The following is a 22,245-nucleotide window of genomic DNA, read 5'->3' as shown; positions in this document are numbered from 1 at the left end:
GATTCAATGAGAGGCTGCTTTTTTTTTTCTTTCTTTCTTTCTTTTTTTTTGGACAGGGTCTCACTCTGTCACCTAGGCTCTGGAGTGCAGTGGCATGATCATAGCTCACTGCAGCCTTGAACTCCTGAGCTCAAGTGATCCTTCTGCCTCGGCCTCCCAAAGTGCTGGCATTACAGGAGTGAGCCACTGTGCCCAGCTGGGAGGATCTGCAAAAAGAATGAAGGCCTGGACAATGCAAGGTACCATTACCATTATTAATAAACTCCTACTTCTAGGATGAACATCCGGCTGAAGAAAACCAGGAGAGAGAAGCATTGGACACTGGCTTCCAGGCTTGGCTGCTTGGGCTCTGGCCAAGGTCTGGGGATGTCCAGGACAATCAGCTTTCTGCTTCTGTGTCCGTAATCTCGGGGTATGGACTCATTTCCAGTGCTGAGAAGTTCTGAAATTGCAAGATTCTTCCTAGCAAGTTCCTGACCTGTCTTCTAACTACCATGCCATGTGGCCCTCTCTGGGCCTCAGTTTCCCATCTGTGAATGAAAGCACTAGACTCGAAGGGTCCCTTCTGGCTCCTCTAATTCCAACCCAGAGGCACAGCTCAGGCTGAGCAGTTGCATTTCCTCATCACGGGGGACTGACAGGGATCTTTTGCAATGCTTAATTCCAGCATCAAAATTCCCCCAAATATTCGTGGTTTTTTTTTTCTTTTTTTGAGATGGAGTCTCACTCTCGTCGCCCAAGCTAGAGTGCAATGGCACAATCTCAGCTCACTGCAATGTTCCCCTCCCCAGTTCAAGTGATTCTCCTGCCTCAGCCTCCTGATTAGCTGGGACTACAGGCACACGCCACTATGCCCGGCTAATTTTTTTGTATTTTTAGTAGAGACGGGGTTTCATCATTTTGGCCAGGCTAGTCTTGAACTCCTGATCTCAGGTGATCCTCCTTCCTCGGCCTCCCAAAGTGTTGGGATTATAGGTGTGAGGCACCTCACCTGCCCCAAATATTCCTTTGAAGACATTGATTCGGGATGCTTCTAGCCATTAAATTTGATTTGCAAATGAATTTTTCTGGATCACCTCACAGGCCCTGGGGAATGGCCAGGGGTCTGGGTGGCCATATTTTCCGAATAAAGCTCAAAACCAAAACTTTGGTTTTGCCTTTTCTTAAATCACTGGTAGGTGCTCAGGGGCAACCAGAACAGTGACATGCTGGAATTCCTTGTGACTTCTTGGGAAAGTGGGACTGTCCAGTACAGCATGAGTGGTCTGGGGAGGGCACCAGGTGCCTGGGATGGGAGGACTAGTCCCCCCAGAAGACAGGTTTACCCCCGTACAGCCAGCGTCACACTGGGTACTCAACACCATAACAGCTAACACTACTGAGTGCTGCCACTATATGCCAGGAGCTATCCTCAATATGATTTTCTCATTTAATCCTCGCATTTACTCTCTAACATGGATCCTCTTATTATCCTTCTTTGACAGACGAGGAAACAGAGATAAAGTAGGTCAAAATCACTTGTTCTAGGTCCCACTTAGTAAGCGGTAGAGGATGGGTGGGAAGCCACGTTGTGGGAGTCCATGCCCTCCCCACTATCACTGCATGCTGGCGCCAGCTGTGAGTCCTTTCACATGCAAAGAGCAAAGAGCTAGCTCAGCTCTTTATTTATTTATTTATTTATTTATTTATTTATTTATTTGAGACACACTCTGGCTCTGTCGCCCAGGCTGGAGTGCAGTGGCACCATCTCGGCTCACTGCAAACTCAGTCTCCTGAGTTCAAGTAATTCTCCTGCCGCAGCCTTCCGAGGCAGCTGGGATCACAGGCATGTGCCACCACGCCTGGGTAATTTTTTGTATTTTTAGTAGAGACGGGATTTCACGATGTTGGCCAGGCTGGTCTTAAACTCCTGACCTCAAGTGATCCAGGAGACCTCAGGAGACCTCAGTCTCCCAAAGTGCTGCGATTATAGGCCTGAGCCACCTCGTCTGGTCTCAGCTCTTGCTCTAGATACCTTGCTTAAAAAAATATATTTCAAAATAATTATAGACTTACAAAAAGTTGCAGAAACAGTACTGAGTACTGGTAGATGCTGCAACCTAGATGAATTTTGAAAACATGTTGCTAAGTGAAAGAAGCCAGTTACAAAAGACCACATACCGTATGGTTCCATTTATATGAAATGTTCACAAAAGCCAAATCTATAGAAAGTAGATTAGTGGTTGCCTAGGGCTGAAGAGGATGGAGGGGGCTGGGGAAGGGACTGCTAATGGGTACAGGTTTATTTTGGGGATGATGAAGTGTTCCAAAATTAGATTATGATAATGGTTACACAACTCTGAACATACTAAAACACTGAATTGTACACTTTAAATGGGTGAATTATATGGTATATTATATCTCAATAAAATTGTCAACAAGCAAACAAAAAGTGAAAGGGCTCTGTAACCTTTGAGTTTCCTGACCCATCTGCACCCCACTTAAAAAAATTAAAAAGGTCTAGGGAAATCCGATCACCCAGCTTCTCCCAAAGGGGATTTCTTACATAACTATAGTAAGTGTACCTTCCCTTTTCCTTTTTTTTTTTTTTTTTTTTTTTTTTTGAGACAGAGTCTCACTGTGTAACCCAGGCTGGAGGGTAGTGACAAAATCACACAATCTCAGCTCACTGCAACCTCTGCCTCCTGGGTTCAAGCGATTCTCCTGCCTCAGCCTCCCAAGTAGCTGGGATTATAGGCATGTGCCACCACTCCCGGATAGTTTTTGTATTTTTAGTAGAGATGGGGTTTCGACATGTTGGCTAGGCTGGTCTTGAACCCCTGATGTCAGGTGGTCTGCCCGTCTCGGCCTCCCAAAATGCTAGGATTACAGGCGTGAGCCACTGCGCCCGGCCATACCCTCCCTTTTAAGGCGAGGCTCTTGAAGGCCCAGACCTTTTCTCCAGTGCTTTGAGGTCTGATCCTGATGATAGTAACACCTCACTCATACTATGGACTTTACAGTTCACAAAACACCCTCCTCACCCCCTCCCAAACTCGGTTTATTTTTATCATTAAAGGAGAGTTGAAGGCCAGGGTGGACCATAGGTTTTCCTGGTCACAAGAGACTTCCTCCCTCCCTGGGCTCCCCTCTGTAGTGGTGCCAAATAAAAATTTGATCCGTCAAGCCTGTGGTAACCAGTGCTAAATGCACAGCCAGTCCTGGGCAGGCCTGTTCATTATTGTGAAACACTACTGATTGCACACTCTTACATCGAAAGGGCCCAGGACCTCGCCTGGCCCAGCCTTGCCTGCCAGGCCTGGGCTGGGTCTCTCAGTCCAAATTCTCACAAGAGGGCCGACTCAGGCCAGAGCGCGCCCCTCTTTGTGCCTCAGTTTGCCCACCTAGAGGTTAGTCCCGCAGGCGTGGCGGGTACATCTCAGGATCGGCAGAAAGTGCCACTGGGAGCCCAGCAGGAGTCGCGGGCCTTGCGCCGGGCCCACTGTCCAGATCCAGGGCTCACGAGAAAAACGAGGACTCAGGAGAGGGGCACGCCCGGCCAGGGCCCTAGAACCCTACGAACTACAAATCCCAGCAGACAGTGGGCCGCGGGGCGGGGTCTCGGAAGTTGCGGCCTGCGGTGCCTTTGCTGAGCCCAGGTCCGGAAGGCCTTCGGGGACTCGAGAACCACAACAGACCGGACACACACACACAGTCTCTCACACACACGGTCACACACACACGCTCGCGCGCGACGGGGAGCACAACAAACCCCCCCCCGGACACACACAGTCACACACACACACACACGCGCGCGACGGGAACACAACAGACCCCCCCCACCCGGACACACACAGTCACACACACGCACGCACGCACGCGCGCACATACACACACACACACACACACACACACACACACACACACACACACACACACACACACTTGCGCGCGCCCGCGCGTTCTGTCCGTACCCCTACAAACTACAAATCCCGGCAGGCAGCGGGACGTGGGGCGGGGCCTTGGGTGCTGATCCGGACGCAAAGATTGTACCAGGCAGGGTGGGGTTCCGGTGGCTGGGTGGAGGCTCTCCTGCTGGGGAGGAGATGGCCTTCTCTTCTCACAAACCCAGCTCCCCACCCCTGCACGCGCCGCTCTGCTCTGGAGTCGCTGGTCCGAGCCCTCCTTCTCTGCGAACCTGAGCCCCGCCGTGTCCTCCCTACGAGGTTGGGGCCGTGGGAGAAGAAGATGGTGGGTAGGGGGTTGGGCCCACAAGCTAGTAGGGACGCAGAGTGGCCTCCTGAACCCTTCCTCCATCGCCTAGAGCAAACTCCCATTCCTGGAGGTAGGAGCAGCCCAGACCCTGAGACTGAACTAGGTCCGTTAGGGTCCCTGTGTGGCCTGCAGGACTCATGGAGAAGCCCCCGGAAGGCCTGGGTCCTCCAAGTCAGGGATGTAGGTTCCAGGGTGTTCAGGCCGCGGTATCTGACCATCGTCGGCGCCCTGCGCCCAGGCATCAATTTTGCATGGCAGAGTCAAGGTGAGGTTAGGAGGCTGCCCGGAGGTAATAACCAGGTCACTCGCATTCACCATGCTCTCTCTCAAAGCACTCTCCTCACACCTCAGGGTCAAAAGTCAGAACTCTTGTCCTAACTTCCCAGGTTGCCCAAGGAGCTTCTGAGGCGCTACAGAAGGGACTTACCCAGACCCTTCAGTGCAAGCCAGGAACTCAGGGTCCGGCCTGCTCGGTGGGATGAGCTGTGCTGAGGCCCTACTTCATCCACCCTCCTGGGCCAGGGCGGCCTCTTTCCAGAGGCCTCTTCTCAGCTGATTTCTGGCTCCCAAGTGGGAGACTCAGGTTACACCTGTATCGGGAGCAGTGACACCACAGTGGCCAGCAACTCATTGGACTTTCTGTCTCCAACTCCATTTTCAGCTTTTACACTTCCTGATCTCGGCATATACTGCTACATCCTGGATCATCAAGGAAGGAGGAAAATACTTAGTCAATGAAGGTTTAGCCATGACCTTGTGTGTCGGTGAGATGTCATTCTTGTGTGATTAGGTCTAGGCGACCTACTTCCTAGAAATACTTCATTTAATCTCTAAACAACCTAGAAACAGCTCCAGAAGGGATATTCAAAGTAGATTGCCCAGACTCTCTTGATAGCAGATGTGGGGTTCATATTAACTGGTCGAGTGGTCTCTAAGCATGCCCATTTCTGCTTGGGAAGTTCTCAAAGGTTCGGTTTTCTGAGTGTTTCTGTTACAACAATCAGCCTTTTGTTGAGTAGCTCTTCTGCCCCTAGAGACGAGAGATAGGTACCATAGAAACTTGGAGACAGCTATTGACTAAGCCCCTGGACTCTTTAATAAGAGTGCATTCTCTCTTTTTTTTTGAGACGGAGTCTCGCTCTGTCGCCCAGGCTGAAGTGCAGTGGTGCAATCTCGGTCCACTGCAACCTCTGCTGCCTAGCTTAAGTGGTTTTCCTGCCTCAGCCTCCCAAATAGCTGAGATTATGGAATTATAGATGCACACCACCATGCCTGGCTAAATTTTGTATTTTTAGTAGAGATGGGGTTTCACCATGTTGGCCAGGCTGGTCTCGAACTCCTGACCTTAGGTGACCAGCCCACTTCAGCCTCCCAAAGTGCTGGGATTACAGGCATGAGCCACTGCACCTGGCCTGAGCCCATTCTCTTATTATTAGAAATCTTATTATCAGAATGTGAGCTTCTGCATTCCAAGGCTTAGCACCAGACCCCCAAGTCAGTAATGACCCTTGGGACACGCAGTGTGCCAAAAGCCGTTTAATGCCCATTCCTGCCCCCTAAAGATCCAATCAGCAAATCAGCAGGGTACAGTTAAAGTCACAGAGCAGTATTGTTAGGTCATTACAGGGAATGTGGCTAAGGAAGGGCAAAGCCCAGCAAAAGTTGGGTTCTTTCACTCCACGGGCCTTGCCTTTATTTACCTTCCTGATGACTAAAGCCTGGTCCTCCAGGCCTTGCCTCTTCCACCGTCAGCCTCTGGGCCCAGGAAATGAGCGCCAGGCTGCCATGCCCCTCCTCGCCACCAGGGGTCGCCCTCTCCCATGGCATGACTGCGCAGGTCCCCACAGTGGCCCGGGAGGGGGTGAGGGGACTGTGGCTTTGGCGCTGTGTACATCGTATGGCCTTGGCCAACATCCATTCTTCTTTGGCCTCGGCTTTTCTGTTGGTAAAAGGGAGGGGGGGTGATCTCAGGACCCTCCAGGACCATCAAGGAAGGAGGTGGGGTTGGAGATGTCGGGGAGACACCATGTCCAGTCTCTCCTAAAGGGGAGGGTAGAAGAGTGGCTGGGAACAGGAGAAGCTTGGCTCCCGGGCTCTGTGCTGAAGAAGGAAGCCTAAGCAGGGCCATGTTACATTTGGTGGAGGAGGGAGAGGGTAGGGGAGGAACAGACGATGGCTGCTCCCGCTAAGGAAGGCAAATAGAGGAAAGGACCCAGTGGGGTGGGGAAGGTCGGCCAGAGGTATCCAGAGAACCAGAGAAGGTGAGTGTGAGGGAGTCCTTGGTGATCCGTCTGCACTGGGGAAAAGGGTTTTCAGGAGATAAACACAGCCGGGACCTCGGGGGATTGTGCCTCAGCCTAGGCCTGGTAGTCGATGACATATGGACAGGAAATGGGCAAGACACAGGCCTTTCAGAGAGGAGAGACCAAAGATGTTTGCAGAGAGGCAGGCTTTGCGCAACCTGTAAAGAATGAGTAAGATTTGAATAGCAGCTACAACAAATATTGATTGAGAGCCTGCTGTGTGCCAGGCTGTGGGCCCGGCACTTGGAATTTGGCCGTGAACTTGGCAGACACAGTGGCTGCCCATTTACATAGCGCGTAGTCAAGTGTGGGAGTTTATAGTCTAGCTGCGAAATAAACCTGTAGGTTTAATTATGGTGGGAGCTCAGAGAGTGGGGTAGGGGACTGCCCTGGTCTGGGACCCCTGCTGCTGAGGAAGGGTCACCTGAGCTAGGGCCTGCAGGAGGAGGGAGGAAAGGGGCCAGGATGTTTCAGAGGAGGAATAGCAAGTGTACACACCAGATAAGAAGGGCCTGGTGGAGATTAGAAAGGGTGGAAAGAAACCATGTCACACTGTGTTTGCAACCACTCTCCCCCACAACCAGCCTCACCCGGGTTTCCTGTGCACTTGGTCACCTCCTGGGCTCTCTTGGGGGCAGAAACTGGACAGCTAAAGAGACTGTGACTGAGTGCAGGATAAAGAGCCGAGGTGGAGGGGAGAGGGCTGGGCTCTGGGAGACGGGGACATCTGTGAAGAAGATATTGCCATTTTGGGGGCAACAGTTTTTGAAGTATGATATACGTATAGAAGAGTCCTTTCTTTCTTTCTTTCTTTCTTTTCTTTTCTTTTCTTTTCTTTTTATTGTTTTGCTGCATATTAAGAATGCCCTCTTGGCCGAGTGCAGTGGTTTAAGCCTGTGATTCCAAGACTTTGGGAGGCTGAGGCGGGTGGATTGCTTGAGCCCAAAAGTTCAAGACGAGCCTGAAAAACATAGTGAGACCCCATATCTGTTTTTAAATTTAAAAAATAAAAAAGAATGCTCTCTCTCTTTGTCATATTCCGTAAGAATTGAGTAAATATCTAGAAATTTAACTAAAAGTTCCTTAAGTCAACAGGAAGCAGAATGGTCTGCCTGGGCCTCAGTCATGTTGGAAGAGCAGAGAGAGAAGGTGAATGTGAGGAAGTCCCTGGGAAACAATGGAGGGACTGGGACTGGGGAGGTATGAGGGGCCTGATCTTTCCAGGCATCAAGAAGCATTTGGTCTCTGTTCAAGGAGCCATGAGGAGTCACTCAAGGGTTTTAGGCAGAGCTGTGACATGACCAGAGCTACTATGAGCAAAGATTCCGGAACAGGGCAGGGCAGGACAGGTGAGTGGGACAGAGGGAAAAGGGTGCTTCTGGCTCAGACACTACCCTAGAGGCTGGGGAAAGCCGACCTCAACTTTCAGCCCTGAGCCTAACCCTTGGAGAACCTGAGCAGAACTAGTGGAATGTCCTCCGGAAAAACAGACAAACTACACACCAGACTTTTGTTTGTTTGCTTGCTTGTTTGTTTTGTTTTGAGACGGTGTTTCGCTCTTGTCACCCAGGCTGGAGTGCAATAGTGCGATCTCAGCTCACTGCAACCTCTGCCTCCCAGGTTCAAGCAGTTCTCCTGCCTTAGCCTCCCTAGTAGCTAAGATTACAGGCACGTGCCACCACAACTGGCTAATTTTTGTATTTTTAGTAGAGACAGGGTTTCACCATGTTGGCCAGGCGGGTCTCGAACTCCTGACCTCAGATGATCCGCTGGCCTTGGCCTCTCAAAGTGCTGGGATTACAGGCATGAGCCACTGCACCCGGCTGGGGTTTTTTTTTTTTTTTTTTTTTTTTTTTTTTTTTTGAGACGAGTCTCACTCTGTTGCCCAGGCTGGAGTGCAATGGCACAATGTTGGTTCACTGCAACCCCCACCTCCCAGGTTCAAGCGATTCTCCTGTCTAAGCCTCCTGTGTAACTGGGATTATAGGTGTGTGCTACCACGCCCGGTTGATTTTTTATATTTTTAGTAGAGACGGGGTTTTACCACGTTGGCCGGCCTGGTCTCGAACTCTTGACCTCAGTGGATCCACCTGCCTTGACCTCCCAAAGTGCTGGGGTTACAGGCGTGAGCCACTGTGCCTGGCCAACAAACTACACACCAGACTTTCTACCCACTGCCAGGGGAGACAGAGGGATAGTCTCTCACAAAGCTCTGAAACTGCGGCAAGAAATGATTGTGCACCAGGGAGGGATGGGGCAGAGGCCTCTTCTAGGGAGCCATCTGTCCCTCGCTCTGTCAGCCCTTCATTGCCCATCACAGCTGTCCCCAGAGTCAGCTGAGTCAGCAGGCCTGTGACAGCAGCAGGCGAGGGAGGAAGAGGGGCCTCTGCCAGCTTGTGCGAAGCCAGCCCCATCATCCATTGGCCCAGGACAGCCCCTTCCCTCCATACTGCAAACTGCTGTCCACCAGGATTGCCCCTGGCTTTGATGTGAACCCAACCACAGAGTTTAGTTGGCTGTAGGCCCTTCCACCAGGAACGTCTTGGGCCTCTAACCTGAGCACCTGCTCTGGCAAAAATGTCCTGAGGACTCAAGGCCCCTTGCCCTCATGGGGGCTCCTCCACATGCAGCTCCCTGCCCCACCACGTCCCCCTATTTCCTCAGGGACAGACCTCTCCCCACACACTTGGCCCTAACCTCATGTTCAGAAAGTTCTTTCCTTTCTACCCCACCTAAACTCCACTTGCCTTTGTGGGTTCCCACTCTGCTTGGAGAGGAATCCTTGTGTCATCAGTACCTCTCTTCCACTCCCCTCAAGAATGGAAACCTGGCTTTCCCGTACTGGCCCCCACATAACCTCCCACTGGCCTGGCCTCCTGCTCCCTGGCCCTACCTTCCCCTGGTGTCTCTGTCTTCCTGTGCTTCCTCATATTTGAAGTCCAGATCACATCTCCCTCCGTCTTTCCCTTCCTCCCTTCTTTTTTTTTTTTTTTTTTTTTTTTTTTTGAGACGGAGTCTCGCTTTGTCGCCCAGGCTGGAGTGCAGTGGCCGGATCTCAGCTCACTGCAAGCTCCGCCTCCCGGGTTCCCGCCATTCTCCTGTCTCAGCCTCCTGAGTAGCTGGGACCACAGGCGCCGCCACCTCGCCCGGCTAATTTTTTGTGTTTTTAGTAGAGACGGGGTTTCGCCGTGTTAGCCAGGATGGTCTCGATCTCCTGACCTTGTGATCCGCCCGTCTCGGCCTCCCAAAGTGCTGAGATTACAGGCTTGAGCCACCGCGCCCGGCCCTTCCTCCCTTCTTTTTCTTTCTCTCTATATTGATTTTTTTAAATTATAAAAATAATTAATGGTGTGGCACAGTAGGTCACACCTATAATCCCAACACTTTGGGAGGCTGAGGCAGGAGGATCACTTGAGGCCAGGAGTTTGAGACCATCCTGGGCCACATAGCAAGACTTCATGTCTACAAAAAATGTTTAAAAATTAGCTGGGCCTGGTGGTGTGAGCATGTAGTCCTAGCTGCTTGGGAGGCTGAGGCTGGAGGATCACTTGAGTCCTAACCTAAACTTGAGGCATGAGTTTGAGGCTGCAGTGGTCTATGGTGGTGCCACTGCACTCCAGCCTGGGTGACAGGGTGAGACCCTATCTCTAAAAATAAATAGTCCTGTCTGGGCACGGTGGCTTACACCTGTAATCCCAGCACTTTGGGAGGCCGAGGCAGGTGGATCACAAGGTCAGAAGTTTGAGACCAGCCTGGCCAACATAGTGAAACCCCGTCTCTACTAAACATACAAAAATTAGCCAGGCATGGTGACGCGTGCCTGTAGTCCCAGCTACTTGGGAGGCTGAAAAAGGAGAATCGCTTGAACCTGGGAGGTGGAGGTTGCAGTGAGCCGAGATCATGCCACTGCACTCCAGCCTGGGCAACAGAGCGAGACTCCATCTCAAAATAAATAAATAAATAGTCTCAAGACTATACAGGTATAACGCTATCACACTTAGTTTTTTCTGGTTCCACCTTCCCAGGAGACACCCATACCTGGGTTCACTGTTTGGATTTCTTGGCATCCATTTGGTGGTCCCACTGACTCTGAGGTTTCATCCCCAGATTAAAGTTCTTTTTTTTTTTTTTTGAGATGGAGTTTCACTCTTACTGCCCAGCCTTGAGTGCAGTGGCACAATCTTGGCTTACTGCAACCTCTGCCTCCCAGGTTCAAGCTATTCTCCTGCCTCAACCTCCTGAGAGCTGGGATTACATGTGTCCGCCACAATGCCTGGCTAATTTTTTTGTATTTCTTTAGTAGAGACAGGGTTTCACCATGTTGGCCAGACTGGTTTCAAACTCCTGACCTCAGGTGATCCACCCGCTTCAGCCTCCCAAAGTGTTGGGATTACAAGCATGAGCCACCACGCCTGGCTGGATTAAAGTTCTTAACTGAAAGTAAGAGAAACAGACTCTAGCTAGTTTAGGCTGGAAAATAATTTATTAAAACTATTCTGTAGCTCATAGTATCTCCAGCAGGGCCAGAGAGTTAGCCAGGAATAATGTCCCAAAGGTCACAGCCAAGCCAGCCTGACAGAGCCATCCTGGGCACTGACACCACTGTTTGCCAATGCCACTGATTTGGGCCCTGGGTGGTGGCGCTAAGGGCTCACCCCCCTAAGCCTCTGGAAACAGGATTTGGCTGTCACCACCCTCCCAGGGTGCCTTCGTCTTGGTGCCTGCTACAGATTCAGAGTCTGGCATGGGGCCTCTGGCTGGCACAGCCTGCACCTCAGTGGCAAGGGGAGGTTGGGAAGGCCTCACCTGGCTTCTGCAATTGGAAACGAGGATTCATGAGGTGGAGAACTCCCCAAATGTAGGGTATGTTTAGCAGCCAAAAAGGATGGCAGCTGTCCCCTTCTGTTCTTGGTGAGCCCAGCCACCCACATCTCCGTGGCTCTTCCTCCACATGCTGTGTTCTCCCACCTCTGAGACCTCTGACCACAGCCTGCTTACCTGTCCCCCTGCAGGTCCTCAGAGCCACCTCCATCCTCCTCCTTGCAATGGATCCCACTCCACTCACACCAGGGGTCCCGGCTACACTTCGCCATCTGCTCTGTCTGCTGGCAAAAATGACCTTGAGTATTTCTTCCATATGTAGGTTTTTGTCCACGGTTCCAGGCTCATAACTCCCACAGCTCTGTTTAGAGCCTTTGGTTATGATGTTGGCTGTGTTAGGCTTCAGGAGCAGGCCTCAGGAAACAGAATCTCTCTGGCCTTGTCCTGTCCTCCTTTCACCTGCCCAAGGCTGGGCTCTAATCTTCCTCCACCTTTGTGATTGTGTGACCCTAATTCCAGAGAGGGTCCTGCCTCATACGCTGGGGGAAGGAATGCTGTAGGCATGAATCTTCCATAAAAACCCAAGAGGCCTGGTTCAGAGAGCTTCTGCATAGCCGACCATGTGGAGGCTCCTGGAGTGTGGTGTGCCCGGAGAGGGCACGGAGCCTCCACACCCGTTCCCACTATTTCTGCCCTATGCATCTCTTCATCTGCATCCTCTGCAATATCCTTCGTAATAAACCAGTAAACATAAGTAAGTGTTTCTCTGAATTCTGTGAGCTGCTGCTCCAGCAAATTAATCAAACCCAAAGAAGAGGTTGTGGGAACCCCAGCTTGAAGCCAGTTGGTCAGAAGTTCTGGAGGCCCAGACTTGTGCCTGGTGTCTGAGGTGGCAGGATGGACCTGTTGGGGACTGAGCCCTCAACCTGTGGGCTCTGACTCTGTCTCCAGGTAGGTAGTATTGGAAGTGGATTGGAGGACACCCCGCTGTGTCTGCTGCAGAGCTGATTGCTCACTGGGTGGTGGGGAGAACTGCCCACCCTGCCACCACGTTTGGTCACAGAAGTCTGCTCTGTGTTGATTGCTGTTGTGTGAGAGCAGGGGAGAAATCCATTTGAGTTTTTTCTAAACTAGGCTGTGTGTTTTCTGAGGGTGGATTTAGACTGCCTTGGGCCCATGGCCTGTTCTCAGTAGCTGAGACCTGAAAAATTTGGAGAATCACTTTGTGCTGTGGAAGGACCATAAAACAGGCACTCAGGTGCTGCCGGACAATGGGGCATTATACCTTCAAAATGTGAATTTCTAGCAAGTGTGCTTCCAGGAATTCATCCCAGGGAATATCTATGGTGTGTACAGAGCAATTCCATGCCAAAGATGGATAAAGAGGATATCCCAATCTGCCTGTGTGACGACATGAGGCCACAGAGGCAGGCCTCTTTCCTTTCCCTTCTCCCAGATCTGCCCAGGCCAGTGCCCCACCCAGATGGCATGGACTCTGCCCTCTGCCTGGGGCCCTTTCACTCACCCAAGCCCTGGCATTTGCCTATGCAAAGCCCTGAGCAGAGAAGGGAGGTGGCTAGAGGGAGGGCAGCATGCACTGGGAAACTCGCTCAGGCTGAGGTTTACAGTGGGGTGGTGTCCAGAACCTCCTACTGACCCTGATTCCAAATGAGGCCCCCTTGGGTGAGGGAAATTGCCCCCTGCCTTATGGTTTAAATGTGGAAGAAAGGTCAGCTGGGAGTGGAGGACAAAGAATAGACCCAGTAGAACCAATTCTGGGTGAGGATTTGTTCTTCTTGTTTTTTCCGTTTTTCCCTTTGTACCAAATGGGCCCCCCGTGAAGCCACCCCAATGACTCTTCTTGGTTTCTTGGATGCCCTTTTGCCTGCAGGTCCCAGGAATTGTCTGGTCTTCCCCTCCATCCCTGGGTGTCTCTCCAGTGCCCCCAGCCTGGCGGCCTCCAAAGATGCAAGTACATGGGCTTATTTCTCCTTTGCACCAACAACCAGGATGCCACCGAAATAATAAGCACCAGAAAGCTCCAGGGCCTTAGAAGTCCTCGTGTCATCATTCCTGATCGGGGTCTGTGTTTCCTCATTCCCTTACTTAAACAGTCAGACACCAGGCCCCGGCCCTCATTTTTATCGCGACCCTTCTCGGAAAGTCAGAGTTCCAAAGTTCACTCAGGTAACAGAGCCCCTGGAAGTCATAAGCTCCTTAAGGAAGGTCACAATTAGCACTGCTAATTCCATCGTAGGAAAGGAGTGTCCAGACCCAATCCTGGTGAGGTACAGGATGCTTAGCTTTTAGGGCACAGGCTCTGAGGCAGGCAGAGCTCAGGTTGAATCCCATTTCCAACACTTGCTAACTGCATGACCTCAGGAAAGCTATTCAACTTCTCAGAGCCTCAGTGTTATGACTGAATTGTGTTCCCTTAAAATTCATATGCTAAAATCCTAACCCCCCATGTGACTATTTAGAGATAGGGTCTTTAGGGAGGTCATTAAAAATAAATAAGGTCATGGGGGTGGGGCCCTAAACTGAGAGTGTGGGTGTCTTCATAAGAAGAAGAGTTACCAGAACCGCCTCTCTCTGCGCGTGCACAGACAAGAGGTCATGTGAGGACAGAGAGAAAGCAGCTGTTTACAAGCCAAGAAGAGAGGCCGCATCACAAACCAACCCTTATGGCACCTTGATCTTGGACTTCTAGCTCCAGAACAGTGAGAAAATGATATTTCTGTTGCTTAAGCCACATAGTTTGTGGGTTTTGGTTATGGCAGCCCGAGCTGACTAATACACTCAGTTTCCTCATTTGAAAAGCAGGGATAAAACCAGTACTTGCAGCATGACGTTACTGTGAGAATCCAATGAGGAAACACACGTAATGCCTGCCTGCTTCGTTTTCCTATGGCATCTTCAATGCCTGGAACAGTCTCTGGCAGACAGTGGATGTTCAATAAATACCCACTGAATGGATAAATACATCCATCAAAAAATGAAGCTGCCACACTAAATATGAGAGCCTCTTTCTAAGCGCCTCCCTCACCTTCATTTCCTTAATCATTGGTTACCACTCACCAGCAAATGACAACAGCAGTAAAGCGTTTAAGAAAAGTGTCTGCAAGGCCAGCCTGCTGTTTTTAATTGGATCTGCCAGATAACATAATGTTGTCTATGAGTTGAGAAAGGTGACACTGATCAGAAAGCTGAAGGAAGCCTGAGAACCCTGGTCCAGCTTAACTCTTCCTCTTGTTGGGCAGAGGGGCTGGAGACCACAGACGGGGGAGGCCCGCCTTGGGGAGGCTCAGAGACCTGGGGTTGGGCTTTGGGAGTGTCCTGGATGAAGCTGGTCTGGGGTTGGAGGCCACAGCAGATCTACCTTCCTGGTGTTTAGGAGATGCAAATGATGGGAACAATGGAGCCCTTGTCCCCAGGCCATTTGTGGCAGATCCTGGGCTCCAGGGAGGCAAAGCTTCTCTGCCTCTGCCATGGTAAGATGTGGTCCCAGGATGGGACAGCCCCAGGTACACAAACCTGCCCACCCAGGAGGCCCAGGACCCCGCCACGGAGAGGCATCCCGGCTGCACTGACCCCTCTACTCTCCACCCTGGCTCTTTCCAGGACAAGCGCAGTGGGAGCAGGCCCCGGTGAGTACTGGGGCTCCTCTCTCCCCTGCCTTCCCGTCTTGTCTCTCTCTACCCCTCCTCTCCTGGGCACAGCCATCCCAGGAGCTGTGCTGACTCTGCCTGGCTCCTCTCTGCCCAGGGAGACCATTCACACGCCTCCACTTCCTGTCAGCACTAGGGCTCCCTGACTCCCGGCTTTCCCAGGGCACCAACTCATGCAGTTATGCGCCCACTGGCACCAGCTCTGCCCCCAGCCTCCTCCTCTGCTGCCCTGCTCCCAGGGCCTCTGTCAGTCACATTGTCATGGATGTGAATGTTCCACAACACAGCGTCTGTCTCATGCAAACTCAAGGGCCCCTTGGGCAGAGTTGACTAGAATGTGCTTGCAGGCTGTGGCCACCGCTCCCACCCCCCAGATGTGTAGGTAAGTGACACAGTGGGTCGGGGGGCCCAACAGACTGGGATCCCTTGCAAGTCAGGTCCCCCCAGAGTGACTCTGCACACCTCCAGCCTCCCAGAGCCCAGCACTGCTGAGTCACAGGGGCCTAGCTCTCCCATCTGTCTTGGCCAGAATCAAGGGTGCGGGGGACAGGGAATGGGCATTGGTGGAAGGGCCCCTTGTTTCCAAACTGCCTACCTCAGTGGCCCTGCGACAGCATTGGAAATACCTGTGATGAGTGGTTTCTTTGAGTTGAAGCACTGAAGCTGTCAAGGGTGGGTGGTTTACTATACTGGGGAAAGGTGGGCAGGGAGGAGGTGAGGCCAGCCTGTCTGTCCAGACTCCCCAGGTTGGAGAGAAGATGCTCCCAGCCCTTCCTTTCTGCCTGCCCCAGGGACTTGGAGACACAAGGTGAGTCTGGCTACTGAGGTTGGGGTGGGGGAAGCAGCTGCTAGAGCCTGCCCTGAACATCCTCTCCCCTCCATTCCTGCTGTGCTGAGCATCCCTTCCTCCAGGCCCAGGAGGAGGACGAGGAGGAGAATAAGTACGAGCTGCCGCCCTGTGAGGCTCTGCCCCTCAGTCTAGCCCCTGCCCACCTTCCTGGCACTGAGGAGGACTCCTTGTACCTGGGTGAGGGCTGGGAGGTGGGAGGCAGGGAGACCAGGTGCTTGGGCAGGGCAGGAGGGTCCCCACAAGACAAGAGGGCATAAGCCTTGCCTCTCCTCCCCTCCCCGCACTGAGGCAGCAAGGGAGGCCTCAGCTGGCAGTCACCAGGGCCTCTTGGTTAGGCAGGGAGAGAGAGAGATGAAGGAACTGAGGGAGGGAGGAGGGGAGGGAGGAAGAAGAGTGGGAAGGGAAGAGGAGGAGTGGTGTAACCAGGGCAACAGCGGGGGCCTGGCATTCCCCTTCTGAGATCCCAACACTTCTTCAGGCCAAGGGCGGGGGTGCTGGGAGAGCCCCGGCTGCCGCTGGCATCCCACTCCCACTGCTCAGCTCCTCGGCCAGGTGGGGGCAGGGAAATTGCCCGCCTCCAGTTGCCATGGAGACTGGGCTGTCAGGAAGCCAATGAACAAGGGGAGTGAGGGAAGGAGGAGGAAATGGAGGCTGGTGTTGGGGGGGGCAGGAGGAAAATGGGAACCTACCTGGGAGGAACCCACCAACTCACAACACATGCGGTCTTTTCCAGATCACTCTGGCCCCCTGGGTCCGTCAAAGCCATCGCCACCCCTGCCTCAGCCCAGCATGGTGAGAGGCCTCCCCAGAAGTCCCTCCTTCCCCACTCGCCCCACCCCAGGCTGCCATTTCCCAGTGAGTGAATCTTAGAGGCATCTCATTTGCAAGATTCCCCCACATTTGCATTCAAGAGGCCCCTGAAAAATCAGATGCCAGATGCATGAGAAGCCAGAGCCTTGCCGCTGTCAGTCACTCCTCCAGCTGGCCTGACCTGGTCCTTCCACCCTCCCCTTCAGCTTCCCCCACAGTGCCCTTCTCATCTGTCTGAGGGGCAGGGGAGGGGCTCAGCTGCCCTCCCCTTGGATTCTGGTACCTGAGGACCCCTCCCCATCTCTAGAGTGAAGAAATCCCTTCCTCAGCTGCCAGTCACTGCCAGCTCCCAGTCTCACCTTTATCCCAGTGGGACTTTATGGATTTTGAAAGCTACCACCTTTATCATACATTTCACTGGAATTTTTGTAAAAAGCAGGGAGCGATTCACAACAAAGAAAGAGCCACAGGGTAGAAGCAAAGAGAAGAGTCATCCCTTTTGTACATTTTTTAAAGCTACACAGATACAAGTGGTCCCATCCCATCCTATCCTGCCCCATCCTTGCCCTCCTGGAAGGAAACTGGTGCCTCAGTTTCCTTCCCTCATCCGCCCTCACGGGCCCCACAGTGCCCACAGCTGACGGCAGCAGCGAGCCTGCCGGTGGCCAGGAAGCAGAGACCTGTCTTCGGGAGGCGAGGTAATGGTGATGTCCTCTCTTCCTGTGGCTCCACCCTGGGACAGGGAGTCCTCCCACCACGGAGTAGAGCTGTGCTTGCTTGACATGGGTCTCATACCCTGCCCTTTCATGGCACTCCCTTGGCTGTGCCCCTTTATACCTACCAATCCTCTAAGGTAGGCAGGCAGGCGGCGGTGTCTCTAATGAAATGAATGAGGAGACTGCGGCCCAGAGATACGAAATGCTGTGCCTAAGATCCCACAGAAGCAGTCTGCTCTTTTTTTTTTGGCTCAGCTGCTCTGATTTTTTTTTTTTTTTTTTTTGAGTCGGAGTCTCGCTCTGTTACCCAGACTGCAGTGCAGTGGCATGATCTTGGCTCACTGCAATCTCTGCCTCCCGGGTTCAAGTGATTTCTGGCTAATTTTTGTATTTTTAGTAGAGATGGGATTTCACCATGTTGGCCAGGCTGGCGTCGAACTCCTGACCTCAAGTGATCTGCCTGCCTTGGCCTCCCAAAGTGCTGGGAATTACAGGCATGAGCCACTGTGCCCGGCTGCTATGATTTTTTGAACAGTCCAAAGTCTTTGGAGCCAGGCCTGGCAAGTTTGCTGGGAGGTCAGGACAGGCGATACCATAGGGCTGTGCAGAGAACTACTAGGGGATGAGAAAAGCTTTCTCATGGGGTTTCAAAGCTGGCTCTGAGATGCCCTCCTCAGAGGCGCCCTAAGGAGTCTCTGTTCTTTCAGCCTCAGTCCCACTGAATTCCTTTCTGCTCCCTGCCCTGTGTGACAGGTGGTTCTCTCCTTTTCCTTCCAGAGCAGGGTGCATCGTCCAGAGTGGTGAGCAGCCCCTCCATCTCCGCCTCACTTTCCAGGGTTCTGGTTAGGAAACCGCAGGGGTGGGGTGGGGGGCTAGAGAGGAGAAATATCCCTGAAACCAAGGGAAAAGGCCCAGAGCAGGGCCCCTGCCCCTGGCAGGCAATGAGCCATCTGTCCTGAGGGTGCTGCCCAGGGCTCCTCCTCACAGTCTCTGAGAGCTGGGGCCCATGGGCACCTCTGAAGGGGAAGGTGCTAGTGGGATGCCCCCTCTTGGACAGAGGAGAAATCGTAATCATTCAAGCTGGCTCCCAGAAAGGATCACCATGTGAGGAGGGAGTGAGGTGCCTGCCACCCCTCCAAATCGATGGCTCCTCCCCCAAAACCCCTACTCCTTAATGGAACCCCAGGACTGGTTAAACCCATGGTCCCACACACCCCTCCCTACCTTAGGTGCTAGGCCCTCCAAAGAAACCTGATGAGGACCTCTACTTGGAATGTGAGCCCGATGCAGGTGAGCCCCTCCCTCAGCTCCAGATCCCTCCTGCCGGAGTCCCTCAGCTGCCCGCAGCACAACACTCTCTCCTGGCTCCATCTGCTTCCCTTGCCATGCACACCTCATGCCCATGCACGCCTCCTTCTACCCCCTGCCCCCGCAGCTGTCCACTAGAAGCCACCTTTGCCCACCCCCACCCCACCCCAGCTCAATAATCTCCTTCTTCTAGCAGGAAGGAAATCGTCTTTTCCCTCTGTAGCCCCAGTTGGGAGCGCCTCCACTGCTGAGGTGAGGAGGGGCTGGGAGCAGGCTGTAGGGAGGGGTTCCGGGAGCAGAGCCTGAGAGTCCTCCCCCAGGAACCCTCTTGGGCTGAAGGATGCACCACCGTGAGAACACATATTGAACACACATGTGCGGCACCCCGCCGTGCCCCAGACAGGGACACCTCTTTTTTCTGCCTGCGGGGGACTCAGTTGAACAAAGGCGATGGGAATGCAAATAACTGCACCCTGCGTCCTCGGCTCCCCATGCCGGATCGAGTGCCCTGGCACGTCTCTGAGTGGCTGTGTGTATGCACAGGACAGTGACCTGCTGGCTCAGCCTTGGTACTCAGGGAATTGTGACCGCCATGCTGTTGAGAGTGCCCTGCTTCGCTTACAAAAGGTGGGCAGCCATGGACCCTGGGTCTTCTCCGAAACCCCTTCCGCTCACAAGCTGTAGCTGGCAGAGCAGTGGGGAGCAGGAGAGCCGGAGGGTTCTGGCCTCATGATGGCTCAGGGCAGTGGGAGGCCCATTGGAAGATGAGGTTGATGGCTGGGGTCTCCTCCACAGGATGGGGCCTACACCGTGCGCCCCAGCTCAGGGCCTCATGGCTCCCAGCCCTTCACCCTGGCAGTACTGCTCTGCGGCCGGGTCTTCAACATTCCCATCCGGCGGCTGGATGGTGGACGCCACTATGCCCTGGGCCGGGAGGGCAGGAACCATGAGGAGGTGGGAGCTGGAGGAGGCAGGGGCCTAAGGAGGGACAGCAGAGCAGTATCCCGGGCCCAGCCAAGAGCATTTGTCTCGGGAAAAACCCTCATTTTGTATCTTTCTGGGGTAGGCAGAAATGACAGAGCCCAGAGCCCTGAACTCCTTCCCAGACACCTGGCCCTCTGGTGGGGGAGGTGCCCCTCCTGCCATGACTCAGTCTGCATAGGGTCGAGGTAGGGGCCTTTGTGCCTTTAATGAACCCAGCTGGGAGGAGGGTGGAGTCCAGGATCTTCAGACTCTCATCTACTTCCCCTGAGGACTCAACATTGCACCCAGCATTTGCCAGGATGCAAACTAGACACACCCATCACACCACTCCCCACGCTGGAGTACCAGGGCAGAGGCGTGCCCTAGGGTCAGTTTGATCTAGCCTTGGACATAGGAGTCTGGCCAGCGGCGTGCCCATGGGTGCAGCAGCAGGAAAGTTGTCTGAGGCCTGGAACGGGGCAGCAAAATGGCAGTGGGGCGGCATGGGGCAAACAGGAAGGAAGATATCTAGAAAAATGTCAAAAGTCCCTTTGCCAGAGTCCCATAGTTGCCTCAGGAAGTTGCTCCCAGCATGAGGCTCATGGGACTCACAGATGCTCTGCCTCCCTGGCCAGCTCTTTTCCTCCGTGGCCACCATGGTCCAGCACTTCATGCGGCACCCTCTGCCCCTTGTGGACAGACACAGCGGCAGCCGGGAACTCACCTGCCTGCTCTTCCCCACCAAGCCTTGAGGCCACAGTGAGGTACACACGGCCTTTGGCCCCAGTTTGCTTCTTGCCCCGCCCAATCTTGGGCTATCTTCCTCTCTCCTTTCCCACCCCTCCTCACCCTAGCCTTTCCCAGTGCCTGCAAGCAGCTTTAATGGGGAAAGGCTGCCTGGAAACCCAGGGACGGGTCCTGGAGTCCCCACCCCGTGCTCACCTAGAGCTTCACACTGCCTTCTCTGTTGCCTCTCCAAGACTGACACCCTCTTCCCAGCCTCCAGGAATGCAGGTGTCTGCCCAGTTCACTAAGTCCTGGATGAAGGAACCATGGTGACCTCTCACATCTACTTGGGGGCCTAGGGCACCCTGAGAGGGACTGGCCTGCCTTGTACAAGTTTGCTTTCAATAAATAAGAAAAAATTGTTGAATAAATTATTGAATCTGCTAAAGGAAGCAGAGGTGGCCTGCACGAGGGAGGCCCCACGGTTCTCAAGTGTCACAGGGCAGACTAGCCTGGAGTTATGGAGATGCAGGAGCCAGGACCGGGCGGAAAAGGCCAGTCGTTTCTACCCCAGATTGAGGCTTTTACTTTCAGATGCTCTGTGTCGGTGGAGGCCAGGCCGAGTGGCTGATTTTTGTTTTGATTTGTGGGAGTTGGAGTGGGGAAGGGAGGGAGGCTCAGTGCTGTCTGACACCCTATTAAATGAGGAGAATGGAGTCCATTACCTACTCCTCCAACACCTACTTAGGTACAGTGCTCCCAGGGGAGTGATGAGCCTCATTTTGAGAGCTTGGTGTTGTCTAGAGGAGGCGAGACAGTGGGCCCCGATCTGATGCTCCAGTCTAGGGTCAAAGCTAGGGAAAGCTGAACAGTGACGCTCAGAGAAGACAGGACGGCAGGGCAGGCGAGAGCTTGGGGGACGGTGGGAGGTGGAGGGGCGCTCCAGGTCCCCAGGCGGTCAGGCGGAGCTTGGGACAGGGCGCGGACCCCGAAGCCCAGGGAGCTCCGGGTGGCCGGCGGCCTGCAGGCGGGCGAGGGCGTCGGGCGGCGCAGGGCAGGCCACGGGGCGGGGGCGTCTCGGGCCCTGGCGTGGCGCCCGGAACACCCCGTGCCGGAAGCTCCATGTGACCGTGACTCCGCAGAAGCCGCAAGCGCCGCGAAACAAAGGGCGGCTCTGCGGCTGCCTCGCGCTCAGGCTGGCACCGAGGGCCCGGACCCTCATCCCACTCCGCACCCCCGGGCCTGCTGGCCCTGCTTGCCCTGCGACCCTGGGCTCTGGCAGGGCCGGGAGGCGCGGGAATCCCGCTGCGGATGGGGCCGGCGGGCGGGCACTGAGGACACTGAGAGGCAAGCGCGAGGCTGGGGGCGGGGTGCGGGGCGGCAGGGCGTGGACGGTCTCCGTCACTGCCGGCTCCTGCGGATTACTGCCTTGGAACCTTCATTTCTTGCTTGTAATAAGGGGAAGATAATCGTCCCTACGTAATCGTCCTCCGGTTAGGAAGCTTAAGTGAGACATGCCACATAAAGGGATGCCTGCGTAAAGGGGTGCCCGATGGGGGGAAGGAAACACTCACCGAATTCGGGGCAATTAGCTGCCACTGTCAAAATCGCTGGGAAGGCACAGTTATCGGCCAGGGCACCAGGAAAGGGTACGGGCTGGGGCAGCCGGCATAGGGGTGGGGAGCGGGGGGCGGGGGGCGAGTGGACACCGCTGTGTGTATGTGAGGAAGAGACCAGCAGCGGGGGCCTCTAGCAGAAACAGGAGAATAGGAGACCCCAAGACACGCCCTCAGCCTCACTGGCCCCTCCCTGGCTCTCTCCAGACC

At 53.9% G+C, this 22,245-nt stretch overlaps 2 protein-coding genes across 2 annotated transcripts in view; both read left to right on the top strand.

Annotated features, from left to right (window-relative positions):
* The window catches only part of VAMP5 (vesicle associated membrane protein 5), a 229,925-nt gene that overhangs the window by 47,836 nt on the left and 159,844 nt on the right, over positions 1-22,245 (top strand). The window lies entirely within an intron of this gene.
* Positions 3,992-20,530, top strand: SH2D6 (SH2 domain containing 6). Its single transcript, XM_050753162.1, has 17 exons — positions 3,992-4,205; positions 4,916-5,018; positions 13,270-13,460; positions 13,985-14,098; positions 14,773-14,869; positions 15,000-15,025; positions 15,394-15,428; positions 15,784-15,854; positions 15,959-16,073; positions 16,630-16,688; positions 17,344-17,404; positions 18,200-18,222; positions 18,652-18,768; positions 18,872-18,982; positions 19,274-19,357; positions 19,526-19,684; positions 20,329-20,530. The coding sequence occupies exons 5-17, from the start codon at positions 14,867-14,869 to the stop codon at positions 20,443-20,445; spliced, it is 981 nt and encodes a 326-aa protein (XP_050609119.1). The 5' UTR covers positions 3,992-4,205; positions 4,916-5,018; positions 13,270-13,460; positions 13,985-14,098; positions 14,773-14,866; the 3' UTR covers positions 20,446-20,530.

Source organism: Macaca thibetana, chromosome 13 (genome assembly GCF_024542745.1).
Source record: "Macaca thibetana thibetana isolate TM-01 chromosome 13, ASM2454274v1, whole genome shotgun sequence".
Lineage (NCBI taxonomy): Eukaryota > Metazoa > Chordata > Mammalia > Primates > Cercopithecidae > Macaca > Macaca thibetana.
The sequence above is the reverse complement of the archived record's forward strand: the minus strand, read 5'-3'. Positions and strand labels throughout refer to the sequence as shown.

Coding starts and splice junctions, on each gene's coding strand:
- SH2D6 (XM_050753162.1), top strand. Junction 15,429..15,783: donor CCCACCCCCCAGATGTGTAG/GTAAGTGACACA, acceptor CTGTCTGTCCAG/ACTCCCCAGGTTGGAGAGAA. Junction 16,074..16,629: donor GGAGGACTCCTTGTACCTGG/GTGAGGGCTGGG, acceptor GGTCTTTTCCAG/ATCACTCTGGCCCCCTGGGT.